The 22741-nt window shown below is 52.5% G+C and overlaps 1 protein-coding gene across 7 annotated transcripts in view; it reads left to right on the top strand.

Moving 5' to 3' along the window:
• Positions 1–550: 550 nt before the first annotated feature.
• Positions 551–22741, top strand: part of CD44 (CD44 molecule (Indian blood group)) — an 89925-nt gene continuing 67734 nt past the window's right edge. The window contains exon 1 of one of the 7 annotated variants that reach the window (XM_041723339.1): positions 551–928. In XM_041723339.1, coding sequence (XP_041579273.1) covers positions 862–928 — 67 coding nt within the window. In that variant the 5' untranslated portion in view covers positions 551–861. Of the gene's footprint in view, positions 929–5054; positions 5415–22741 lie in introns of those variants that run through there. The other 6 variants (XM_041723341.1, XM_041723340.1, XM_041723343.1 and 3 more) reach the window with 6 other exon arrangements.

Raw genomic sequence — 22741 nt, 5'->3', positions numbered from 1 at the left:
AATGGGCGGATGGCCCCACGTGCCAGCCTGGGCTTGGAAGATGACACGTGGGTTGGGGAAGGGAAATAGCAGCCCCATCCACGGCCGGTCATCTTCGGCTTGCCCTGAGCCGCCCCGACAAAAAGCCAACGCCCCCCGCCCCCCCCCCCCCCCCCCAGCCGTGAGAACTTGGCTTCTGGTCGCGGGAGGACGAAGGAGCCTGCCCTGCGCCTGGAGAGGACCCCAGGCTCTCGGCCCCGCCTCCGACGGTGAGCAAGGAGCACCCCCGGCGCCCGCCCATCGCGGCGCAGCACATCCAGGTGCGCCTGAAGCCCGGGGGAGGGTCGGGTCGGAGGCTGCGCCCCGCGCCGCGGGGGTCGGGGTTCGGGACCCAGGGACCCAGGGACCCAGGGAACCGTCGGCGGTCCCGAGGCCGCCTCGCAGCGCGCGGGGAGGGGAGCCGGGGCGTCCGGGGCGCAGGGCCCCCCTCCCCGGGCCTCCCCGGGGTCCCCCCCTCCCCGGGCTGCGGGTGTCCGCGGAGCGCGGGGCGGGGGCGGAAGGGCCGGGAGGCTGCTGCGTCTTTAAACCTCCGCCGGCTGCTTAGTCACAGCCCCTCGCTTGGGTGTGTCCTGCGCTCGCTCCCTCCTCCCTCTTAGGTCACTCTTTTCAGCCCTTGAATAAAAACTGCACCCAACTTCCCAGGCGCCCTCATTGCCCGGCCGGACCCCAGCCCCCCGACAGGCTCGGGCCGCCGCGCTCGCCCCGTGCTCCGCCGGCATCACCGCCCCCAGCCCAGCCCCGCGCACCGGACCCCGGACCCCGGACCCCGGACCCCGCACCCCGGACCCCGGACCCCCGGACCCCGCGCTCGCGCCTCGCACCATGGACAAGTTGGGGTGGCACCTGGCCTGGGGACTGTGCCTCCTGCGGCTGAGCCTGGCGCAGATCGGTGAGTGCCTGCGGGGGGCCGTGGATGCGGGCGCGGGGCGCGCGGGGGGCGCGGGGCGCAGGGCGGGGGGCGCGGGGCTTGCGCTCAGCCCTTGGGGAGACGCCGGCGGGAAGCACCAGCCTGGCTGGGAGGAAAAGAGAAGGAGCGGAGGAGAAAGTTGGCGGCGCGCGGTCTTGGCCGAGGTCGCCGGGACCGACCGACGGACCCGCAGAGGGACGGACGCGGCACGAGGCAGAAAGTAACTGTCCTGCGTGCGCGCAACCGGTGTCCGCACCAACCGGCTCCCGCGCCCCAGGGCGCCCCAGGCGGGCAGGCCGGTAGCCAGGTGGCCCTGGAGCAGCTGGGGAGGCAGCCGGTGGTGGCCCCGAGCCTTCCAGAAAGGGGTGCCTGCGCCCTGCGGCTCCCCAGTGCGCCCGGGTTGCAAGGCTCTTACAGTTGGCTCCCGGCCCCGACTCTCCAGCACTTGTGGGAACTTGAACCAGCTCTGCGAGGTTCTGGGTTTCCACGAGGTGCCAGCCCGGGGCAGGGAGCGCGAGGAGGAAAGGCGGGGACTGAGCCAGTCCTTGCACCCCCCCCACCCCCCCCCCCCCACCCCACCCATGCCAATCAGTTAGGGGAAATCCAGGCAGTGATGTGGCTCCTATTCCCGGCCTGGCAGCCTCACAGCAGGGAGGGGAGCCTGGGCGGCGGGGTCCTGTAAGGAACCCTGGAGCTCGGGCTGGCTATACCCTAACCAAACAGGGTCTGTATCTTCAGTGGCTTTGGAGTGGGGTGGCTGCGTGTGAGGTATTCTGGGGAGACTGAACTCCGGGCGTTTCTTTCCCTTTGTCTATATGTGGACAGATAATTACATGGCTGATTTGCTTATTGCTAGCAAAATTAATTTTTCTTTTAAGAAGCGCCAGCTGGGTCATTAAGACAGCTCAGCCTATGGCTTGATTCTACTCAGCAAGTATTCAGTAACCCCGGCTCTGGGGGTACCAGGAGAGTAAAGACAGTCTGACCTGGGCACTTTAGACTGGGCTCAGGTGGGGATCGAAGAGTTAGATCCCTGAAACAGAAATAATAATAATAATGGTCACAGTAACGGAAGAAATGCCAGCGCCGGCCACCGTTGACTGCACACTTCCGTCGTGCCAGGCACTGTGCTAAATCTTTACAAGCGTTGACCTTATTTTACCCCCACGGGGGCGCAGTGGGAAGGGTCCTGTCACTAGCCCTATTTCCCAGCGGGGAGACAAACGGAGGCGCGGAGAGGTTAGGTAACTGGCTGGTTTTCACGCGGCTGGAAGGCCTGGTGCGCGTGTGCACCCAGGTCCGTGAGGCTCTGCTTAGTGGAACTGCGTTGGACTCCGTGTGTGGCACAGACGTGCTTGGAAAGAGTTCAGGGGTCGAGGCCTGAGGGGGGACCAGAGGCTACAGAGCTCCAACGTGAACAGAGCTCCACCGAACCCTTGAAAGGCAGAAACGTTTGGGATGGCCAAGAGGAGAAACTCTGGAGCGCGGGGGGCGCCCTGGGCCGGCCTGCCTGGGACCTCCCGGGAGGCCCATTGGCCAGTTACCTGCCGGTGATGCCTTCTGCTCGGTTTCTGAGGCTCCAGGTTCCTGACTCTTACCCGGTCTCCCTGATTCCAAATATCAGGGCCGGACCCCCCTGATATTTGACACTGTCCCCAGTCCTTGAGGTTCTCCTAGACACCAGAGGCTCAGTCTTGCCCCGCGTTTTCATGGTCCTTTTGGACAGCATCATTTGGAGGAAGCGTGACAAAGTGCCAGTAGCAATAACTCCGGGGCCTTGGCTTTCGTGTGCTTGTAACGCTGTTTGGAAGGAACTGAGACTTGGAAGGGAGACGTGACTTAACAGCAGCTCGGCTGCGGGGAAGGAGGAAGAGGAGTGGGGTGGGGTGGGGGGAGGCAGTACTATCGCCCCAGCCCCCCGTGGGAGTGGGGGTGGGGAGAGGATTCAGGAGGCCTCCAAAGGACAACAAGGAAACTCTGGAAGGGAGCACGGCTTTGGGGAGGAAGAAAGGCTTCCTCCTGCATATCGGAAAGTAAAAAGTAGAGAAATGGCCAACACTGGACCCAAAAAGTAAGTTGGAGAATGGACACTTTGAACGAGGTGTCATACGCAGGGGGAAGAAGGTGGCCCTGGGTAGAGGGCAGTGGATGAGCCCTCCTGACGTCTCGCCTCCTCCTGTCTGGGACGACAGGTCGCTGCTTGGGAGGTGCGCCCCTGGTGTTGAGAAAGAGGGGTTCATCTGAGCGCCCCGGAGCTTGTGGGTGGCATGTGCCCTTCTGCTCCCTGTGAGCAGTAGAGACCCCCCCCCCTTCCTGGGCATGAGGGCTGTGGCTGTGTTTTCCCGGGTGGAGAAGCAAGAAATGCATCACTGCCGAGGTTAGCATCAATTAAGTCCGTTGTTCCCCAGATACACATTGGACATCTTATTTCCTGCAGAGGCGCAGTGCCAAGTAGGTGTGTCTGAGGCTGGCAGCCAGTAGGAAGAGGTGCCACTTTCTTCCAAATTACCCCACGCAGGGGCAGCATGGGCCTCATGAAATTCTTAAGTTATGACAGATCTCCTTCCATTCATTCAAGAACTATTTCTTGACTCATTGTCGTAGACTCAGCCATGGGGACTCCAAGGACCATTTAGAAAAACCCTTCTTTTTTCCCATGGAGGAAACAGAAAGAGGAGGAGGAGTGGCTTTTCCCTCTTGGAGACAGACTTAGGGCTGGACATTTCCAACCACAGGTCTCTGAAACACCCCTATCATCAAGGACGGTAATGAGCACCCCCTCTGCCCCTGCAGTGGGCAAAACACTTGTTTCACACCTTAAATGCTACATTAAACATTCACAATATATATTTTTTTAAGATTTTATTTATTTATTTGAGAGAGAGCGCACATGCACACACACGAGCAGGGGAGGGGCAGCAGGAGAAGCAGGCTCCCTACTAAGCATCCCTCCCAGGCTCCATCCCAGGACCCCACAACCATGACTTGAGCCAAAGGCAGATGCTTAACTGATTGAGCCACCCAGGCGCCCCAACACTCACCACATTTTTATTTATTTTTATAAATTTATTTTTTATTGGTGATCAATTTGCCAATATATAGAATAACACCCAGTGCTCATCCCATCAAGTGCCCCCCTCGATGCCCATCACCCAGTCACCCCCACCCCCCGCCCACCTCCCTTTCCACCACCCCTAGTTCGTTTCCCAGAGTTAAGAGTCTCTCATGTTCTGTCTCCCTTTCTGATATTTCCCACTCACTTTTTCTCCTTTCACCTTTATTCCCTGTCACTATTTTTTATATTCCCCAAATGAATGAGAACGTATAATGTTTGTCTTTCTCCGATTGACTTATTTCACTCAGCATAATACTCTCCGGTTCCATCCACGTCGAAGCAAATTCACCACATTTTTAAATTTTACTCTGCTATATCCAGTTTGAGTTCAGGATAGGAATAATGATGTCGGTTTCTCACCATAAAGCAAAGTTGCTTCTCGAAGCCTGACACTGCTACTGCAGAGTTCCAGGTCCCAGGAAGTGGCGTTTCCTGAGCAGCGGCTCTGTGCTAGGCCCTCAGCCGGGCCATTGGAGTAGGTTATTCCATATGAGCCTCACGACAGTCCTGGGCATGTTTGACACTTTCTTAACACCTTGTTCTAGACCAGCAAATTGAGGCTCAGGGAGGTGGCATGGCTTGCCCAAGGACACACAGCTAGCAAACGGCAGAGGTGGGGTTTCCCACTGTCTAACGTTGGAGTGTTAGACTCCAGTGCTTACGCGCCTTTGATTCAGTACTTTGGAAACTGTGTGTGTGTGTGTGTGTGTGTGTGTGTGTGATTCTCCTACCCTCCCTGTAACATGTGACCAGCTAATGTGAAGCCTGGTGTGAATGGCTTCTCCCCCCTCCGCCCCATCTGCTCCCCCAGCAGGATGTGGCCTCTTGGCTGCCCTACCCTGGACTGACTCTCCCCAGCTTGGCCACAGCTGTCAAGAGATGCCAACCTAGTTATTTGTTACTAAAATAAGTCAATTCCCTTATCAGAGTCCAGCTGCCCTTCTAGACATGCTCTCATTTGCAGGCTTGGAAAAAAAGGGAGAGGCTGTTCCTTGTCTAAGAGACAAGTTAGGGCAATGCCTTCTGCCTGAAAATTAAGGAAGAGGCTCTGCAGAGGCCCTCACCCTAACCCCGCAAGCATTTTAGAGGCACTGACCCAGAAAGGCCCTCGTCACATGCTCCGTGGAAGCCCTCAGTGTTTAGCAGATTGTATGTGGCCCAACGAAGGAAAGTCTCGAGGACCCAGGTGGCGGGCTGACACAGTCGCCTACAAAAGTCAAGGATTTTGAACTGAAAGCCAGTATGGAGCTCTGGGTGACACGTGGCTACCCAAGTGAGATTTCAGATCAGTCTATGGTATCCAGGCTAATGGTGTCAAGCTAGGGTTCCCTGACAGCGTGGAGGTGGTGGGAGGTAAGCTGGCCTGCCCAGCAGTGGCTCCTGGCTGTAGCTGGGGCTGGGTCTGGGCTGTGTGGGGCTGGGGCTGGGCTGGGGCTGGGGCTGGACTGGGGGTGGGGCTAGGCTATGTGGGCTGGGGCTGGAGCTGAGGCTGAGGCTGCTCTGTGCTGGGCTTTGTTGGGCTCGGGTGGGGGTGTGTTGGGCTGAGGCTCGGGCTGGGGCTGGGGCTAGGCTGTGTGGGGCTGGGGCTGAGGCTGAGGCTGCTCTGGGCTAGGCTGGGGCTAGGCTGTGTGGGTTGGGGCTGGATCTGGGCTGGGGCTGGGGCTAGGCTGTGTGGGTTGGGGCTGGAGCTGGGCTGGGCTGTGTTGGGCTGGGGTTGGGGCTGAGGCTGAGGTTGCTCTGGGCTGGGGCTGGGCTGGCTGGGCTGTGTTGGGCTGTGGCTGGGGTTGCTTTGGGCTGGGGCTGAGGCTGGGGCTGGGCTGTGTTGGGCTGGGACTGAGGCTGGGGCTGGGCTGTGTTGAGCTGGGACTGAGGCCGGGACAGAGGCTGGGGCTGAAGCCAGGGCCAGGCTGTGTTGGGCTGGGGCTGGGGCTGCCCTGGGCTGCCCTGGGCTGGGCTGTGTTGGGATGGGACTGAGGCCGGGACTGAGGCTGGGGCTGGGCTGTGTTGGGCTGGGACTGAGGCTGGGACTGAGGCTGGGGCTGGGGCTGGGCTGGGCTGGGCTGGGGCTGGGGCTGAGGCTGAGGCTGCTCTGGGCTGGGCTGTGTTGGGCTGGGACTGGGGCTGGGGCTGGGGCTGGGGCTGAGGCTGTGTTGGGCTGAGGCTGGGCTGGAGCTGGTGCTAGGCTGTGTGGGGCTGGGGCTGGGCTGGGGATGAAGCCAGGGCTGGGCCTAAACTGTGCTGGGCTGGGACTGAGGCCAGGGCTGAGGCCGGGGCTGAGGCCGTGTTGGGCCAGGCCCGGGGCCACTCTGGGCTGGGCCGAGGCTGAGACAGAGGCTGCGGTTGTGTCTCCCACCACCTCAGTTCGGCCAGCTCCACCCAGAACCCAAAAAGGAAGCAGCTCTTGTGCAAGAGGGAGCCTAAGCAGGTGGCGGATGCTGTCAGACAAAGCATGGTCCTCAAAGGGGATCTTTTCTGCTTCAGAAAGAAATTCTGGGGGATTGCACAGCGAGAGGCCGATGACTCAATTTCCTTTGTGTCTCTGCTTGAATGGGAAGCACACGAGTGTTCTTGAGAACTAGCAGGGAGGGCCGGTGCCTCCTACCTTAACTTCAAACCCTACCTCTTTACTCACGCGGCAAGTTGCAATTTTTCTTAAAAAGCATACCCCACCCCCAGCAGGCCACCAAGGGTTTGGGAAGCCAGGCCCACCTGATAGAGTGTGGAAGGGGTGCTCCCTGGTTTGTGGTTGTGGACCTTGGCTGGGCACGGACAAAGTGGTCGTGCCTGCCAGGTTTCCCTGGAGAGTTAGGCTTTCAAATGTGCAAATGCTCTACCAATTGACGCACGGCATATATTTTGACTGAGCGTCTATATATTTTTCTACCAGTAAATGTGTTTGGTTTCGTGTGATCAGGGGTCAGAAGCTTTGCAAGGCGCTTTGCATAAAGGAATTCACAGCTTTGCAGCTCCTTTGTCAGCCAGGTGTCCGATTCAAATGACGCTTGGCTGAGAAAACGTGGAGAAATACTGGGGAGAAAAATTTACTATTCTTCTGCTCTCCACTTCGTGGTCACCCCGATACGGGAAGCACCAGGACAAGCTACGCATTGGAGTCCTGCTTGCTAGACGTGGGCCTACACGCACTGTGGGTGTGCTTGTGAGTGTGTGCACGCCTGAGCCCACGCATCTGCCCGTAGCGTGGGCATCTGCCGGTCGGGTGTCTTCTGTGGGCCCCCCGCTGTGCTGGGCACCACCGGGGAATCACAGGTGTGACACTGGCACCTGCAGCCAAGAACTTGGAACATGGTGCAGCTGCTGGGCGGCCTGGCCGTCGGAGACTGTGAGGCTAAGGGCGTTGGTGACACACACAGCAAGGTGGGCGGGAGGGGGTGGCCATGGGGACAGGATGGCATTTGAATGTATGAAGAAGCAGGAGTGAGAAGGGGGATGTGTCCCTCTTGCCTGCCATCAGTTTACCCACTCTCGAGTATATGAGTTAACTAGCCCATACGGCCAACAAACATTGGCGGGCGGCCCACTCGCCGCACCTGGGGGTTGGACACTGGGCGGGGGGCGCTCATTGTCAGAAGGCCACCTCCCTCGCCCCTGAGCAGCTAGCTCGCCCTGTGATGTGTGGCTTCCTGGGTGCTGGCTGGCTGTGCTCTCTGGCTTCCACGTACCCGGTTCGGGTAGTGCCCTGCCCCTCCTCAAGGTGTGACAGCCAAAAAGGCCTCTGGACACTGCCAGAGGGACGGTGGTGCTGGCGAAGTCCCCTCATGTTGAGAATCTGGTGTCATACGATGGCAGCCATTCCAGTAAGGTCGCCTCTGACAGCGTGGTACCTGGTCCTCATAGGGCCCCTTGGGTAGGATAGGCGCCCCAGCCTCGTAGGGCTAAAATTAATTAGCCTCAAGGCTGTGCAGTAAAATCAGGCAGAGAGGCCTCTTTCACTTTGGGGGCCAAGGGGCGCTAATGACTTTCACTCCCCTCAAAGGGGGAAAACCCAAAGCCTGACCTGCCTTCTCTTATCTGACTTCTGCAGCACTGCGGGAGCCCCCTGACACCAGGGATTATGTCACAATCATATTGTGTGTGCGTGTGTGTGGTCCCAGATCCCAGGGTTGGCCCTAGCTGCCAGGAACTGTTGAACTGAAATGAATATGCAGACTACAGAAATAGCTCCATCCTATATATGGAAGCGTGCTGGACACATGCATAAGACAGCACGTCTCTCTGTGCGATAGCAGTGGGGATGGCTGTTTTGCTCAGGGCAGGGGTGAGCAGGGCGCTTGCCTGGTCAGCTGCCCACCACAGGGCTCATGCTCGGTCTGCCCAAACAGGGAGATCACCCATCTGTTTGTGGTTTTGGTGGCTGCTTGCTGTGGCTGGGGATGTCTCTCTCAGAACAGGGTTACCAGCTTCTCAGGCCAAGAAGGGAGTGGAAGCCAGGCAGCATGATGACACCAACCCCTAAATTTAAGCCTCAAAATAAAACACTCCCTAGCAGCAGCCCACTTGGAGATTATTTTGGAGATGCTGATCTGAGGTTGGACTCCTTAAACACCCCTCTGCCCGCCTCCCCCCCCCCACCCCAACTGCCACCATGCCTGCTTCTGGAAGGTGGTGGCACCCAGGAGAGAAGCAGAAGAGCTTCACAGAAGAGTGTCACCTTCTCTGTGGGTCTCCTGCAGCTCAGGAAGGGGCAAGGCTCCAGGGAAGCCTGCTGTCTGGTGGGGAGCCACACCGGCAACAGCAAACCGTGCCTCCTCTCTGTAGAGCTTGCTGAGTCTGGAGTTGCCCCCACCTGGGGCAGGTCCTGCCTACCCTACCCAGGGATCACCTGCCCAGTGACGCTCGGACGCAGGGAGTCAAACGAGGAAGGAAGGGATGGGTGTTGTGGGGGGAAAGAACATCTCGAAGCCAGATCTTTCTGAGTTTGGTGTGCCCTGGCTGCCTGGGTGTGTCCACCCAAGTCAGCAAGTGGCCCTCGTGAGTGCAAGTGTGGGCATAGATAGGTCCTAGGTGGGTGGGGAGGGCTGAGTCACCGAGGAGGTGATTTGCAAAACCCAGGCCCCAAAAATCTTCCTCAAGTCCTCAGCTTTTGAGAGTAAAGGTTAATTGCAAAACTCCAGCGGGGAGAGATTATTCACATTTGCAATGGTGTCACTGCAAGTCTCCTCTGAAGGTGCCTATAAGTTCATCTTTCTTCCCCACAACCTTTCTGGACAGAGAGAGCTCTTGTACCTTTTGCACTTGTTTCTTTGTAGTTAGGTCTATATTTTTGAGATAACAATCACCACAATTAGTTACAATAGTAAATACTCATGGAACGTTAACCAGGTGCCAGGACAGGCACCATTCTGTGTCCTTTATACCGATTTGTTGAACTCATACACCAACCTTATGAAGTAATGGGGTTATCATCCCTCTTTTAAATATGAGAAAACTGAGCCATGGGGAATTTGAGTAACTTGTCCAAGGCCACAGAGCTGCTAAGTGATGGAGCTGGGATTTCAACCGAAGTGATGTGGCTACTGGGAAGCTCTTAGTTACTTCATTCCTGTGCTTCTCGTACACCAAGACGTCAGGGCCCCCAGAAACCCGAATGGGGATATCTGGTAGTATTGTGGTTGTTTTCATAAACTCCACTTGGGAATCAGGTGTGGGTTGGGTCGTAATATCCACAGAGCTAGTCTTACCCTCCCTTTTTACACGTGATGTCAGAGGAAGGGCTGGAATTGCAAGCATGAAGGGGAAAGAAGTTGTCATGGAAGCTTCTCCCCATTCATACCCTGAGTGGCTCATTCATTCCAATTCCTGGATGGAAGTTCTGCTCTTGTCCATATTATGGGAAGCTGGGGAAGGGGTAGGATTCAAAAGGATGGTGGGTTGAGTTGTTTGTTCATTATCGCTTCATTACTTGTCCCCTGGAGGAGAGGTGGAAGTTGCTGATTAGTGTTTCTCCACCACCTAGGACTTTGGCTCATGAATGGCCAAAGCTAGAAAAGGGGTCAAATAGCAGGTTTGCCCTCAGTGCAAACCTGGGCCCCAGGGCCTTCTCTCCACCAGCTAGAATTGATGAGGGAAGGAGGGAACTGAGGAAGGAGGCCATCAGGAATCAGGCTACAATCACCCTGGCACAAGGAACTGAGCAGATACTAGCAGTGGGCCCTTCTTCACAGCCCTAGCCTAAACCTAAGGCTGGCCTGGCTTCTGTGTGGCCCAGCAGGTGACCTGTGCATGGGGGGAGGTAGGGGAGATGGGCAGGACTAGCCCCCCAAAAAAGGTGGAGGCAGAGCCACCTGAGGACACCTGACACTTGTCTGTGTGTGTTTGGCCTGGGCTCAGAGACTCATCACAGATTCATTACCCATTTGAATTTCACTTGAGCAGGTCTGCAGTACCTTCTAGGACCCGCACCCCAGCCTCTTTTACTACTTCCTCTCTCACTTGAGCAGGTCTGCAGTACCTTCGAGGACCCGCACCCCAGCCTCTTTTACTACTTCCTCTCTCAAAGAGAATCTGCAGAGGTGTTAGAGTGATGGCAGTAAAGCCTTGCAGGTGTTTATCATTATGCAAATTGAGATGTCAAGGAGAAATGAACAATGCCATGCAACCAATACCTGGTCTCCTGGCTTGCCTAGAAGGTGGTTTCTGCCCAGGCCCCTGGCCCCAGTCTTCACACACTCCAGAAATATTGAATGAAGATCTCCGACCTGCCAGTCACAAATGCCGGCATTACTGAGTGCATCCGGCTCAGGAAGCAGAGTCTAGCAGAGCTGTGCACCATCTTACAGCCTGCAGGAGACCAGCTGATGTCACTGAGCCAGCCCCAGCCCACCGGTTTGTTGCATGGTTACATTTTTCATCAGAAAAGGGAAGACAGGGGTTCAGGTTCCTACAAGAGTGCTGGTCACGCAGAGGTAGACCAGACTTTGGGGAGGGAAGTGATGCTGCCAGAGAAATCTTTTGCCCTGAAGTTCATCTTTGCTGTGGATCTTCTGTGGTAGCACAAGGTGTCTTCCCAACGTCAGCCTTCGAGGTCAGGCACACCCCTCCGGTCTTGCCAGAGAGACTTTTACTCTGCTCTATTGTCTTCTTTCTTTCTTTTAAAAAATTTATTTATTTATTTATTTATTTATTTATTTATTTATTTATGAGAGAGAGAGAGAGAGAGCATGCAAGCGAGTACAAGCAGGGAGAAGAGCAGAGGGAGAGGGAGAAGCAGGCTCCACACTGAGCAGGGAACCCAGTGCAGGGCTCGATCCCAGGACCTTCAGATTATGACTTGAGCTGAAGGCAGATGCTTAACCAACTGAGCCACCCAGGTGCCCCCATTGCCTTGCTTCTCCTTGATAATTCATAAAAACCCTACACATATACCTCCATCTAATAGAATGAAGTTTAAGGGATGCCTCTGAGCCGTGTGTGGCCATCTGTTCTCTTTCACTGGTGAGCATATAAGCTCCTTAGGGGAGAGCTCATGCTTTATGTACATCATATGTATTTTTGTCTCATGGTAGCCCCCAGTCATCAGTTCCCCCATTATAGTAGATGCTCAGTAAACATCAGATGACTGAATGAATGGATGAAATTTCTAGATTTGTCAAAACAACCTTTATCATTTAGCTTTTGTGATTTTTATAGGTTCTGGCTATTTGTTTTTCATCCTTTTTTTTCTTTCTGGTCTATAAAACCCTTTTAATTTTATTTTTTTCCAGTGTCTCTTTTCGTGAGCCTCAAACTTCCTTAAAAGTGTTTTTCTCTGCATTCTCCCTAATTGGAGTGTATCTCTCCTGAAGTTTGACATGTCAGGCAAGGTGGGGGGGGAGGGGTTCAGAGCTCATTAGGTTTTGTCCAGTAGAACAGGGATCTTGGTTTCCTATAAGCCTGTCTGCCTCTATGCCCCAGCACTTCCTTCCAAATCTGGCCTCCTGTATATATATAAAAAACAACAACAACAACAACAACAACAACAAAAACAAAAAAACTCAAGCCTCAAAATCATATTCTCAATGACATTTAGAGAAAAGATGTTGGCTTTTGGTCACTCTGTGAAAACAAAAAAAGAGGAAGTTATTTCTTTCAATGGTTTAAAACCTTCTATTCCAAAGACCACTTGTGCCAAATCAGAGGGTTTGCGTGGTACACCGGGAATGCAGAGGTTTGGCTTTGGAGGAGGGCTGTGTAGAAGGAGTAAGGGCTGTGAGAAGAGCCAGACCTGAGGTTTGATTCCCCTCTCTACCACCTCAGAGTGGTGTGAGCTCAGGCCGTGCACATGTTAAATGTCTAGAACAATGTTTAGCATGTGGTGTCTAGCACTCAGTGTCTACACTTAGAGGTGCCTCAAAAATAGAAATGACTATTATTATATTTTGGTTTGCTGAACAAATCATTTCACCCCTGTTTACCTCCAATTTTCCATGTATAAAATGAGAGGGCTGGATTCCAGTTTATCTGTAAAATCCTTTCCAGGCCTCACGTTCTATGAATCTACCACTCTGTGGGCCATGAACACCTAAGCCTCATAAAACTTAATGGAAAGAATAACAGGACTACAATGCAGTGTGAAAAAAAAAAAAGTGATGCATGGTTTGTATTAAATGTCAGAAGTGAATTATTAATCCATGCCAGAAACAAATCTATTGACCCAGTTCTACTCTAAACCCAAGTGGGTAAGCACGACTCTTAGGAACAAGGTGCTTTGTTCAGAGGACTCAGCTGAATCCTCTCGACCGCCTGGGAATGGGCAGACGAGGAAGCTTGGGCCAGAGAGGTGCAGTACACGTCTCAGTCACACAGCTAGAACCACAGAAAGCCAGTCCTGGGGTTACCTGCAGGATCTGAATGCGATTCTCTTTTCTTTTAAACTGTGCTTTAAAAAACATCACTTCAAGTGATCAGAGAAGCCAAGAGGGGGAAAGATAATGTTCTCTACTCTCAAAGCTGATGAGCAACTTAGAGTCCTCAGCTTCCGTTAAGGGGATGCTATAGCATGTTGACGCAAAACAAAACCGCATTATTCAGCCAAAGAGGTGCGTAGAGGGTGAGCTATAGAATCCTATGGAAAACAACTAGGGTGGCCACGAGAATCTAAAAAAAAAAAAAAGCGAACAAAACAAACATTTAATATTATGTATGTGTGTACACATGCACACACGTACCAATGCATTGGCCAACGCAGACCTTTGAGATGGCGAATTGCTGCGTCTTCTCAGAGCCTTCCAGATTCCTGCTAAGATATTTAGTTCTTTTTAATAAACCCAGAGAAGGAAAAGGAAAGAAGGAAGGAAGAAAGAAAGGAAGAGAGAGAAAAAAAAAGAAAGAGAAAAAGTAAAAAAAAATAGGAAGTCCTAAAGACGGCACTCCTTAGGAGTTTGCCAAAGTGGGTCGGGGACTAAATGCCCTGTCAGGGTTCTGACCTCGTGTCAGTCACTGAAAGTCCTTACTGAGGTCCCATCCAGCCTGGGTGTGCCCTTTTAGTATCCACCAACCAGAAATCGAAGTAAAATACCAGCTGGTTTCTGTTCTTTGTCATATGCCATGCCCTCAGTTATCGCTTGGTCATCTCCAGCCGGTCCCGCAGACACAGCATCTAGGAGAAGTGACAGGAGAAGTGACAGCCGCATGCAGCCAGTAGAGCTTTGGCGTTTCTACCCCTTAGTTCCAGGAGGATGGTGGGCAAGATTCGCCCCTTAGAGTTTGTCTCTTTGCCCAACTAGGAGATGGTGATGAACTCACTAATTCAATTCACTAAAGAGTGTAGTGTGACCGGCACTGTGGAAAGGATTGAAGGGAGTAGAAGATCTAGTTCCTGTCCCCAGAAAGCTGACGGTTTGGTGGGAGAAAAGTCAAACAGGTGAAGGAGCCCTACGAGATGATGGGCCATCAAGGGCCGGAAGACGAGGGAAAACGGGCACGGGCGGCGGTTGTGCAGGCTTCGTGCAAGGAGTGGGACTTGAGCGTGAGGTGGATGAGCGGGACAGAGAAGAGGGCGACCCATGGGGGTGCAGAGCTTGAGCTGAGAAGGTTCAGGTGGGGGGAGTTATGTATGGCCTGCGGGGCGCCGGGGAGGTGCAGCCTGCCTGGACGGGAGGCCAAGCTGAAGAACAGTGAGGGATGACGCTGGGCAGGTTCCAGGTGATCATGTGTCAGTGGCACCGCCTGCAAGATCCAGTTCTTGTGCCCCAGAGAAGTTCCCACGACACCGTCTTTGGAGGCTGCTGGGCAGGGTCAGCAGTGGGGCAGCGCCAGCACTACTTGGGATGCCACTGGGGCCGCTCTGGCTGGGTTGGAGACTGGCAACTTGAGATGATCCCAGACAAGCCCTGCAGCCCCGATGGCAAATAGGTGTTAGCCCACGTACCACTTCCCATCGACTACCAGAGGCTGCCTGGAGGGCTGTGCTGAGAGCCAGACCTTGGTTGGCCACAGAGGGTGCCGTGCATGGTCTGTTCGTGATGCCTGTCTCGGGCAGGGGACGGCGGAGGCCCCCCATCTCACTGGGATGGCTCCAGTGGAGCAGCAGGCTTTTCGAGTTTTCCTTTCCGATAGCTGCCTGCAAACTGGGACGTTGGCCACTCAAATCCAGTGAGTGAGTCACTCTGTGTAGACTCCACCTCCTTCCAGAACAGTATAAATCCAGACTCTTACCCAGAGGAGTTCGGTTGCTTGAGCCTTCTCTTAGGATTCATTTGCACTGTTTTCCCGTCACCCCAAGCGAGGCTGGATGCTGGGAGCCAGGAATCTCCTCTGTTTGAACCAGAGCCAGGCTCCTTGGCACAAGGCCCCTTCTCCGCATCAGCTTCTCCATCTGCAAACTGAGAAGACAAAAATGATGCCTCACCCATGGGGGTGATAGGAGGAATAACTAGCTAATGTGAGTAAAGCCTTTGAAGATGAAAGCGTTGTATGTGCGCCTTAATTACAACTTTTATCAGCCCTGGAGCCTCTGCATTCTCAGCTGCCACTCGGGGCTCTTCTGTGCCTCCCAAGTGCAAACAGCAGCAGCATTCCACAGCCTGGCCCCGCTGGGTCCAGCTTGTCGCATCCAAGTCCAGTAGGCTGGATTCTGAGCTCAGGCTGGCAAGCCCATCCTGGGACACTCCTCATCCCCAAGAGAAAAAGCAAGCTCCCTACCTGGGCAGCTAAGATAGATAGAGCCAAGGTATAAACAAAAGGCTCCACCAAGAGTCTACTAGAAATAGCCCCCAGGTGAGATTAGGACACTCTGCTCTAATTCCCACCGTGTCAAAGCCTAATTGTGTGACCTTGGGCTACTGGCTTTATCTGTCTAATGCTTCCATACACTGTGTGAACCACCTGGGGATAATAATCCCTCTGCCTCCCCTGGACCTCTCCACCTCTGCCTGCTGGTGTGAAAGTGTTTTGTGCTGGTAGGCAGAAGCACGTGATGTGGAACTACAAGGTCCTATTATTACCGGAGGTAACTTTCGCCTTTATCTCTGTCTCCCGTTGCTGGTTGACCCCAATCATTGAAATTGTATTCTTCGGAATGTTCACCAATCTGTTTGGAGCTGCTGTCCCCTCCTGGGCTGCGCTTTTATCTAGGAAGACCTGGTATGTGCTCAGGCTGCTTGGCTGTGTCATTTCCTGAGGCGTGCAGGTGCAGTGGGGCTGGCAGGGGACTGGGGTGCCCTGGCGAGCTGAATCACAATGCCCTCGCTAAGGTAACTCGGTACAAACACCGGAGGCAGGGCTTGGGCGGTTAGATGCTTTGCTAGGGCTGAGAAAGTGCCGGCTGGCCTGGATCCACCAAAGTATGGATCCAAGGAGGGAGAAAGGGAGAGAGGCAGGGAGGACCCTACATGGGAAGTTATCATGGGCTGGTGACTAAAGGCCAAAGATGATGGGGTGTCAGAATGGGAAGGGATGCTACAAATTCTGTTTATCGGACGGAGGAAGGAAAAGCATCTCAAAGCCCGCCAGTGACTCCTGCCCCAGGTCACATAACTCGTTAGAATCAAAAGGCTGGTCTTCTGATTCTCAGTCCAATGTCCTTTCCATTTCATGCTTTGAGTCAATAGAGGGAAGGCACTGAGCAAGACGAGGCTGGCGAGAAGACTGGGGTGACCAGGAGAGGAAGCTAAAAGGGTACCGGGTTTTGTGGCACAATGGGGAATGGCTTACACACTGCCAGAGCCTTTATTGTACTTGGACCTGGTTTCCTGTGCCATACCTGTATATCCGTATTTGGTGTTCACCTCGATCCCTTTCGACTTAATGAACGTTTAGAAACCAGAGAGCCCGGTGCAACCCGGCCTGGCATTTGCCCAGCCTCTCTGAGCAGTTCTGTGAGCTGAGTCAATAACCAGTGGTTTTTCAAATGATTCATTGGTTCATACAACATGTGTTTATTGAACAATAATATGGGCCTAGTGTTGGGCCAGACACTGGGGATACACTGTCAAGCAAGAGAGACACTGTTTCTACTCTCATGGAACTTCCAGTCTATCTGGGAAGACAGAGTAAACAATTCTAGTGGTAAATGCTGAGATAGAGAAGCGCAGGGTCTCCAGGAGCATGTACCAGGGAGACCTCATCTATCTGAAGCATCAGGGGAGCCCGGTAGGATGAAGAGCAGCAACTAGGTTTATAGGATGTCCCCAGGTCCTTGGGGGCCCTAGTTGTTGAACTTTTCAACCTCAACAGTGCTCAGGACCAAGAAACTGTCTGGTGGGTGAGGTCAAAGCCCCTTCAGCAACTCGAGCCAAGGCACCTCCTCTTCCAGCTGTGTCACACTTGGCTCACTGAGTACAAGAGCAAGAAAAGAAAGTTCTAGTCCTCAAAATTCTGAAAGCAACTGGTTTATCACATCTGCCCTGAAACAGTTAGTGGGTGAAAAGAGAACCATGGCATCCTCCAAGCTGAGCGAGGCTTATATTTATTTGTTTGTTTTTACTGAATGAGACGTGTAGAAGTTTGTGTTGGGGGGAGCAAGGGAACCCAAATTCTGGGAAACAGAAAGTGTCATATGATGTCAGAGTTATTTTAAGCCATGGGAAAAAAATTCATAATTGACTTAGGAATCTTGGAAGTTGAGCCTGGGTTTAGGGTCAGAGCTCATTGGTTTTGGTAGAATTTCTCGGTCGTTTTTGTTTTTGTTTGTTGTTGTTGTTGTTGTTTTTTGAGCACTTTGTAGATTGGAGCTTGGGCTCAGGGCTCGATCAGTGGGTGTGTAGGGAGTGATTTGCAGGATGACTTCCAGCAGTCGGGCAGGTGTTTCTATCGGACCCCTGGGATTCCAATGTCTAACCATCTGGCTACAAGGGCCTCACTTCTTTATCTCCTTTGTCATTGGTAACTACCCGAAGCTGTTTTTTGGTAAGCCCATGTCAGTGCGTGCCACCCGAATAGCTCTGTAAGTGACAGAAACCCTCATAAAAGGCTGTCTCCCAAACAAGAAGTATGGAGGTTGGATGACTTTAGGAACTCAATGATGTTATCAAAGATCCAGTTTTCTTCTAATTTTCCACCCCATTGCGTGCCCATCGGCTTCCTACAGGTTAGCCCTCTTCGTAGTTTGAAACTGACTTCCAGAGTTTTAAGCATCCTATAAAAAAATAACAATATCCAGCAGCAGGAGGAGGAATGCTTATTCACAAATGTCTCTTCTCGAAAATTGGAGGGGTGGCTTTTCCAGAAGTCCTTAATTGACTTTGCTTTCCTTTTCATTGAAGTGTGGGGTCACATTCCACGAAATGCTCACGCAGAGCCAGTCGTTGGCTAGGAGAACTCTGACCACAGTGCTTGACTTAGACCAGCCATGATTCACCCATTGGAGCTGGGAGTTGGGACCTCACACCCCCTGAAGCACAACTTCGGGATTTTGAACAAAATCAAGAGTCAATTAGGAGAACTTTGTTGCATTAATAACAATGTCTACTATAATGAGTAAAGCCCCGGAGGGTGTCCACCCACCCGGTCGAGTTGTGGTTTGAGACTCTATATAGAGTAAAGAAAAAAAGCAAAGCTAAGTTCTTGTGTTCCTAAGGCACACCCTCAGCTGTTTCGTGAGAAGACACACCTCATGGGTAGAGTTCACATGGGGGACACTCTGCATTTTTAGACTTCGATGGTCTGTGGCTTGCATTCAATCATAACAGCTGTAACTTTGTCCTTTTAGCTCTCCCCCAAAAAGCATATCGGGGAATAACCTTAAAAATTTTATAACAAGAAATAATCAATTGTTTGCATACTTGAGCGCTCTATTATTAGAGACTCATTAGCAACCCATCTCAGCACTGCTGGAGCTACACCAGGCGTGAGGACCACTAATCTGTAGTGATCCTTTTTAAAAGCATGACTATGACCCTGAGTGAGTATCTCTTCCTGTAAATTATGAGATGACCACCCTCAAGGGAGATGGCTAGCTTCCCTGTCTATAACTGCACTCCTAGAGTGTTTTAATGTGTGCGAAGTGTTTTCGGCTCCATTATATCATCCAGCCCTCACATTAACTTCACAGTTAGCGTCATTATCCTCCTGTATACGAGACGAGTTTAATGACTTTCTCTAGGTCATATAGCTAATTAATGCAGATTTCAGGATTTGAACCCTAGTTTTCCACTCCCAGAGCTGATGTCCATCTCACCACAGTGTGTTGGCTTCCAGTGGACCCGACTTCCTTTCATGGAGTCCGAAACTATTGAGTTTTACATTAATAATTGCTCTTTCACGAGCAGAAAAATGCCTTCCTGGTAGCTTCTTTGAGTCTGAAGATCAAGGGTCTAACATCTTAACATTTTAATAAGCCCAAAGATGAATAGGAGGGTTTCCTGGGATGCAGGTAGCTCATGCATCTAGTGGTATGGAGTGTGTGTATGGGGGGGAACTTTGGGATTTTGTTTACTATTTGTTTTCCATTCTTTTTTTTATTCCACCTAAATATCATTGAAAGACTTATGATGACTGCATCAAGGGAAGAGAAGCCCAAGGGGTGTTTAATGTGAACCTCAAGGATATGGTCCTTTCTTACACGGGAAAGGACCACTTGTTTTTGGTGTCTGATGGTGAAAGAGCCAGAGGAAATGGATTTTATTAAACCTGGTGATTTTATAGTTTATTCTGAGGGTGAATTTCCTGACAGTGAGGCTTGCTGAGCCTGAGACTGGCTGCCTCGTTCCCAATCCACTCCAATTCTCAGCTGAAATGGCATTTGCTTGGAGACGCATCCCTCGGGGCCAGCAAAGGTCTTGCGGAAGAAAGGTTTCCCTTTGGAATAACCTCTCAGCACCCTTTACTTCTGTTATGACATCTATTGTGTCCTGTCATTGACTTGTTTAATGTCTGTCTTCTCCTCTGGGCCATAGCCTCCCTTGGGACAGTGAGTGGCCTTGCCTCCCTTGCTCGGTGCCCTGGTCCGAGTGCCCAGCACATAGGGCCTGAATAAAACCTTGTTGAATGAAGTTGGGGCTGGAATTCTCTTTTCTGAACGCCTGCATCCACTTCAATGTTGGGGCGATTTTGTGGGATTGTGGTTTACCATCGTGGATTCAGGCTGTGATCACTAAATTCAACTTAGAAAAACAACACTCTGTCAGTCTGGTTCTATCTATCTATCTATCTATCTATCTATCTATCTATCTATCTATCATCTATACACTTACCTATCTGTGTACCTATGGATCTATTTTTTACCTACTACCTGCCTGTGGATCTACCTATTTATGTATCTATCATATATCCATTTGTGTCTCTGTCATCTATCATTTATTGAGACATCTTTCTTGGAATAAGAGACAAGCACTTAAAAAGCAAAGGAGGGTCGGCAAGCAGGCCCCATTGCTCATTCTGTCCTTCCTCTTCACTCATGGTGCCCACCACCCCAATTCCCACCTCCCCTCCTTGGCTGGCATCATCTAAGAAATAGTCTGTTTCTGTTTAGGCAGAGGAAAAACAAGGCAAGGTTTGGGGGAAGCAAGCCTTGGGTCCTCTAGACTCCTCTCTCCCTGTGGCTCCCTCTGGGACATATTTGAGACGGCTCTCTCTGCTTTCCAACAACTGTCACCAGATAAGCCCCAGCCTTCCAAAAGGATTGTTTCTCAAGAATCAGGAAACGTACTCTATCATCTGTTTGAGCTTCCTGTTCTTTATATTGTTTGGGAGGCAAAAGTCAACAACCGTGTTTATATTCTGCATTGTTTGCATTGTTAAAAACTGGAAAATTAATTTGGTTCCTTCTCCTAAACGAGCTTCCCAGGCCTTCTGGAAGACTTTCAGAAACAGACCTCGCTTCAAACAAGCCGACAGGGAACAGTGTCTCTTAAAGCCAGGTTTCTGACTGGCTGCTAAAGGCTGGCTTCGAGGATGTTCACTCCAGTTGAGTGCCCGGGGCAAGGGCAGGCTGTCAGGGATGTACAGGGGGACCCTGAGTCTGGTGTCCTGCCGCTCAGAAAGCAGTGTAGGCGCTAGAGGGAGGTCTCCGTTGGAGTCCTGCTACTCAACAATTATGGGGCCTTAAGCAATTTACACAACGTCTCTAAGCCTCAGGCTTCTCATCTTTAGAATAGAGTAGCAATACCTACTTGTTGGGTCATGTAAGGACTAATGGGATCCTTTGCATGAAGCCCTTGAAGGAACGAGTGGCAGGGAGGGAGCCGTGTTCATCAGTGATCATTGTGGCCACTATTACTAGGCCCCAGAGCTCTCCACCATTCAGCCCTCACTTCATCCTGTTGTTATGCTTGAGAAATGCTTGCAGCTGCCTTTGGAAGGTTTTCATCCCCTTTCTGGGCAAAACATCAGGCAGTGGACTCACATCTACTTTGGTGAGGAGGGCACACTGGAGAGCTGCACCCATGGGTGCTTCCTGGAACGGCCGTGGCTGAGCAGATGAAACAGCAGTGGGATGTTCTGGGAACTCCGGGTCGTGCAGGAGCTGCTGAAAGCGGGTGGGGAAATGCACTGCAGGTCCCGTCTTGCCTCGCAAAATGACAGCCAGCCTCCCAGGCTGCTTGTCTCAGCAGGATCAGCCTCCTCCTGCCTTGGGTCCTGGGGGTTGGCCGTGGGGCCGGAGGAGGAGGTGGTTTGTCCTCCCTCGCGGTCCAGGTGTCCTGTTCTCCAGCCTCACTGTATGGAAGGGCCCTCGGGGGCACGTTCGTGCGGTGGCTTCCTTCTCATTCTGGAAACAGTGGAGTTTCCCAGAGCCCACTTCCTCCCCAGAAGGCTGAGTTTAGGATTACCTGGTTGTGGGTGGAGGACCAGCCTCTAAAGTCTGTAGTCGAGGCCGTAAGTCATGGGGGTGGGGGGTTCGATTCTCTCCTCTCCAAAAATACCTTTAATTGCCTTTCACTGCTTAATTCTGCTGTCCTCTAAAGAAAGGAAGGTCTGGCCTCTCCCAGCCACACCTCAGAAGTGACTAAGGCTCTTGCACCTTTTAATAGGAGTGTTTGCATTTTTTGCTGGATTCTCATTTTGCTGTCGATTTTGTGAGAGGGTGGCGGTGGCCTGTTGTTCAGGCCGAAACAGAAGATTATCAAAGCACAGATGGGGTTTCGTGGTGTAAAGATCTCATTTAGAAAGTCGGGGTACCCACGGTTTCGAGGAGAGCTGTGGCCAGTCGTCCAAGATTCACGTCCCTGTGGGAGAAGGGAAAAGATTGGCATTTACTAAGCCCCTGTTAGGAGCCAAGCCCACTGCTGCTGTATATATTTATTACGTCCCTGGCACAAACTCCTCTTTGAGGTATATACGTACAGATATCCACTAAGTGGATGATTGGCTGAAATTCCATCAAGAGCCATTTTACAGGCTGAGAAACTGAGGCTCATAAAAGTAAAGGAACTTGCTAGGACAGCTCAGCTCTTAATGTGGTGGGGCTGGACCTCAATTCGGAGCTCCTCTCTCCCTTTCAACATTGCCCCACAAGCTTCCCTTCCCCTTTATGGGGGAGTTCATCTCGTTTTTCCATTCCCAGAACCGGAGGTCTTGAAAATTCAAAGCATCCCTTTTTCCCAAGGATCTGGATTTTTCTGGCTCCCGGAAAATGAAGGGCTTTGAAACAATTTAGAACTACTGGGAGCTATCTTCAGGAAAGGAGGTGGTGGGAACTTGCCTGTCTGCCCCCTTCCCAGGGGCGGTGGGAGCTCCAAGACCACCAAAGATTGGGGAGCGTCCCGCCTCCCACTGGTGCAGGTGGGGGCTGCTGAGAGTTTGAGGACTGAGGATTGCCTCACAACTGAAGAATGGTTTGAATTGGCCCGTGACGCTAAAATTCACCGTAGGGAGCACTGGGGCTGTTTGTAGTAATTTAGGAGGAGTGTCTCTAAGGAAATCAGTAATTCTGCTGTGTTTCTCTTAATTGAAACCATTCTTCCCTCCAGCTTCGATAGGGCAGGTTCTAATCTCTGTGCACTGGAAGGCGCTTATTTGGTGTAATCGGAGAGCAGGATGCTGGTGACTCTCTCTTGTCTTGTCTGCTGTCTCTGTCTGCTGGCCATCCACCCTGCCTGACACGCCGCTGTCAGCAGCGCCGTCACACCACCGCCGCCTGGATGCCAAGCCCAATGCCACTGTCCTGCAGGCAAGAGGGAGCCACGCAGGTTCCTGGGGTACTTGGGGGAGCAAGTTAGAAAGAAGCGTAGACTTCTCCTTCTAGAGACAGGGAGCCGGGTTGGCTGGGGACCAGGTGGGCTGGGGACCTGGAGGTCACCACATCC

This window comes from Vulpes lagopus, chromosome 11 (assembly GCF_018345385.1).
Source record: "Vulpes lagopus strain Blue_001 chromosome 11, ASM1834538v1, whole genome shotgun sequence".
NCBI lineage: Eukaryota > Metazoa > Chordata > Mammalia > Carnivora > Canidae > Vulpes > Vulpes lagopus.
Note: the sequence above shows the minus strand (reverse complement) of the source record. Positions and strands in the feature narration are given on the sequence as shown.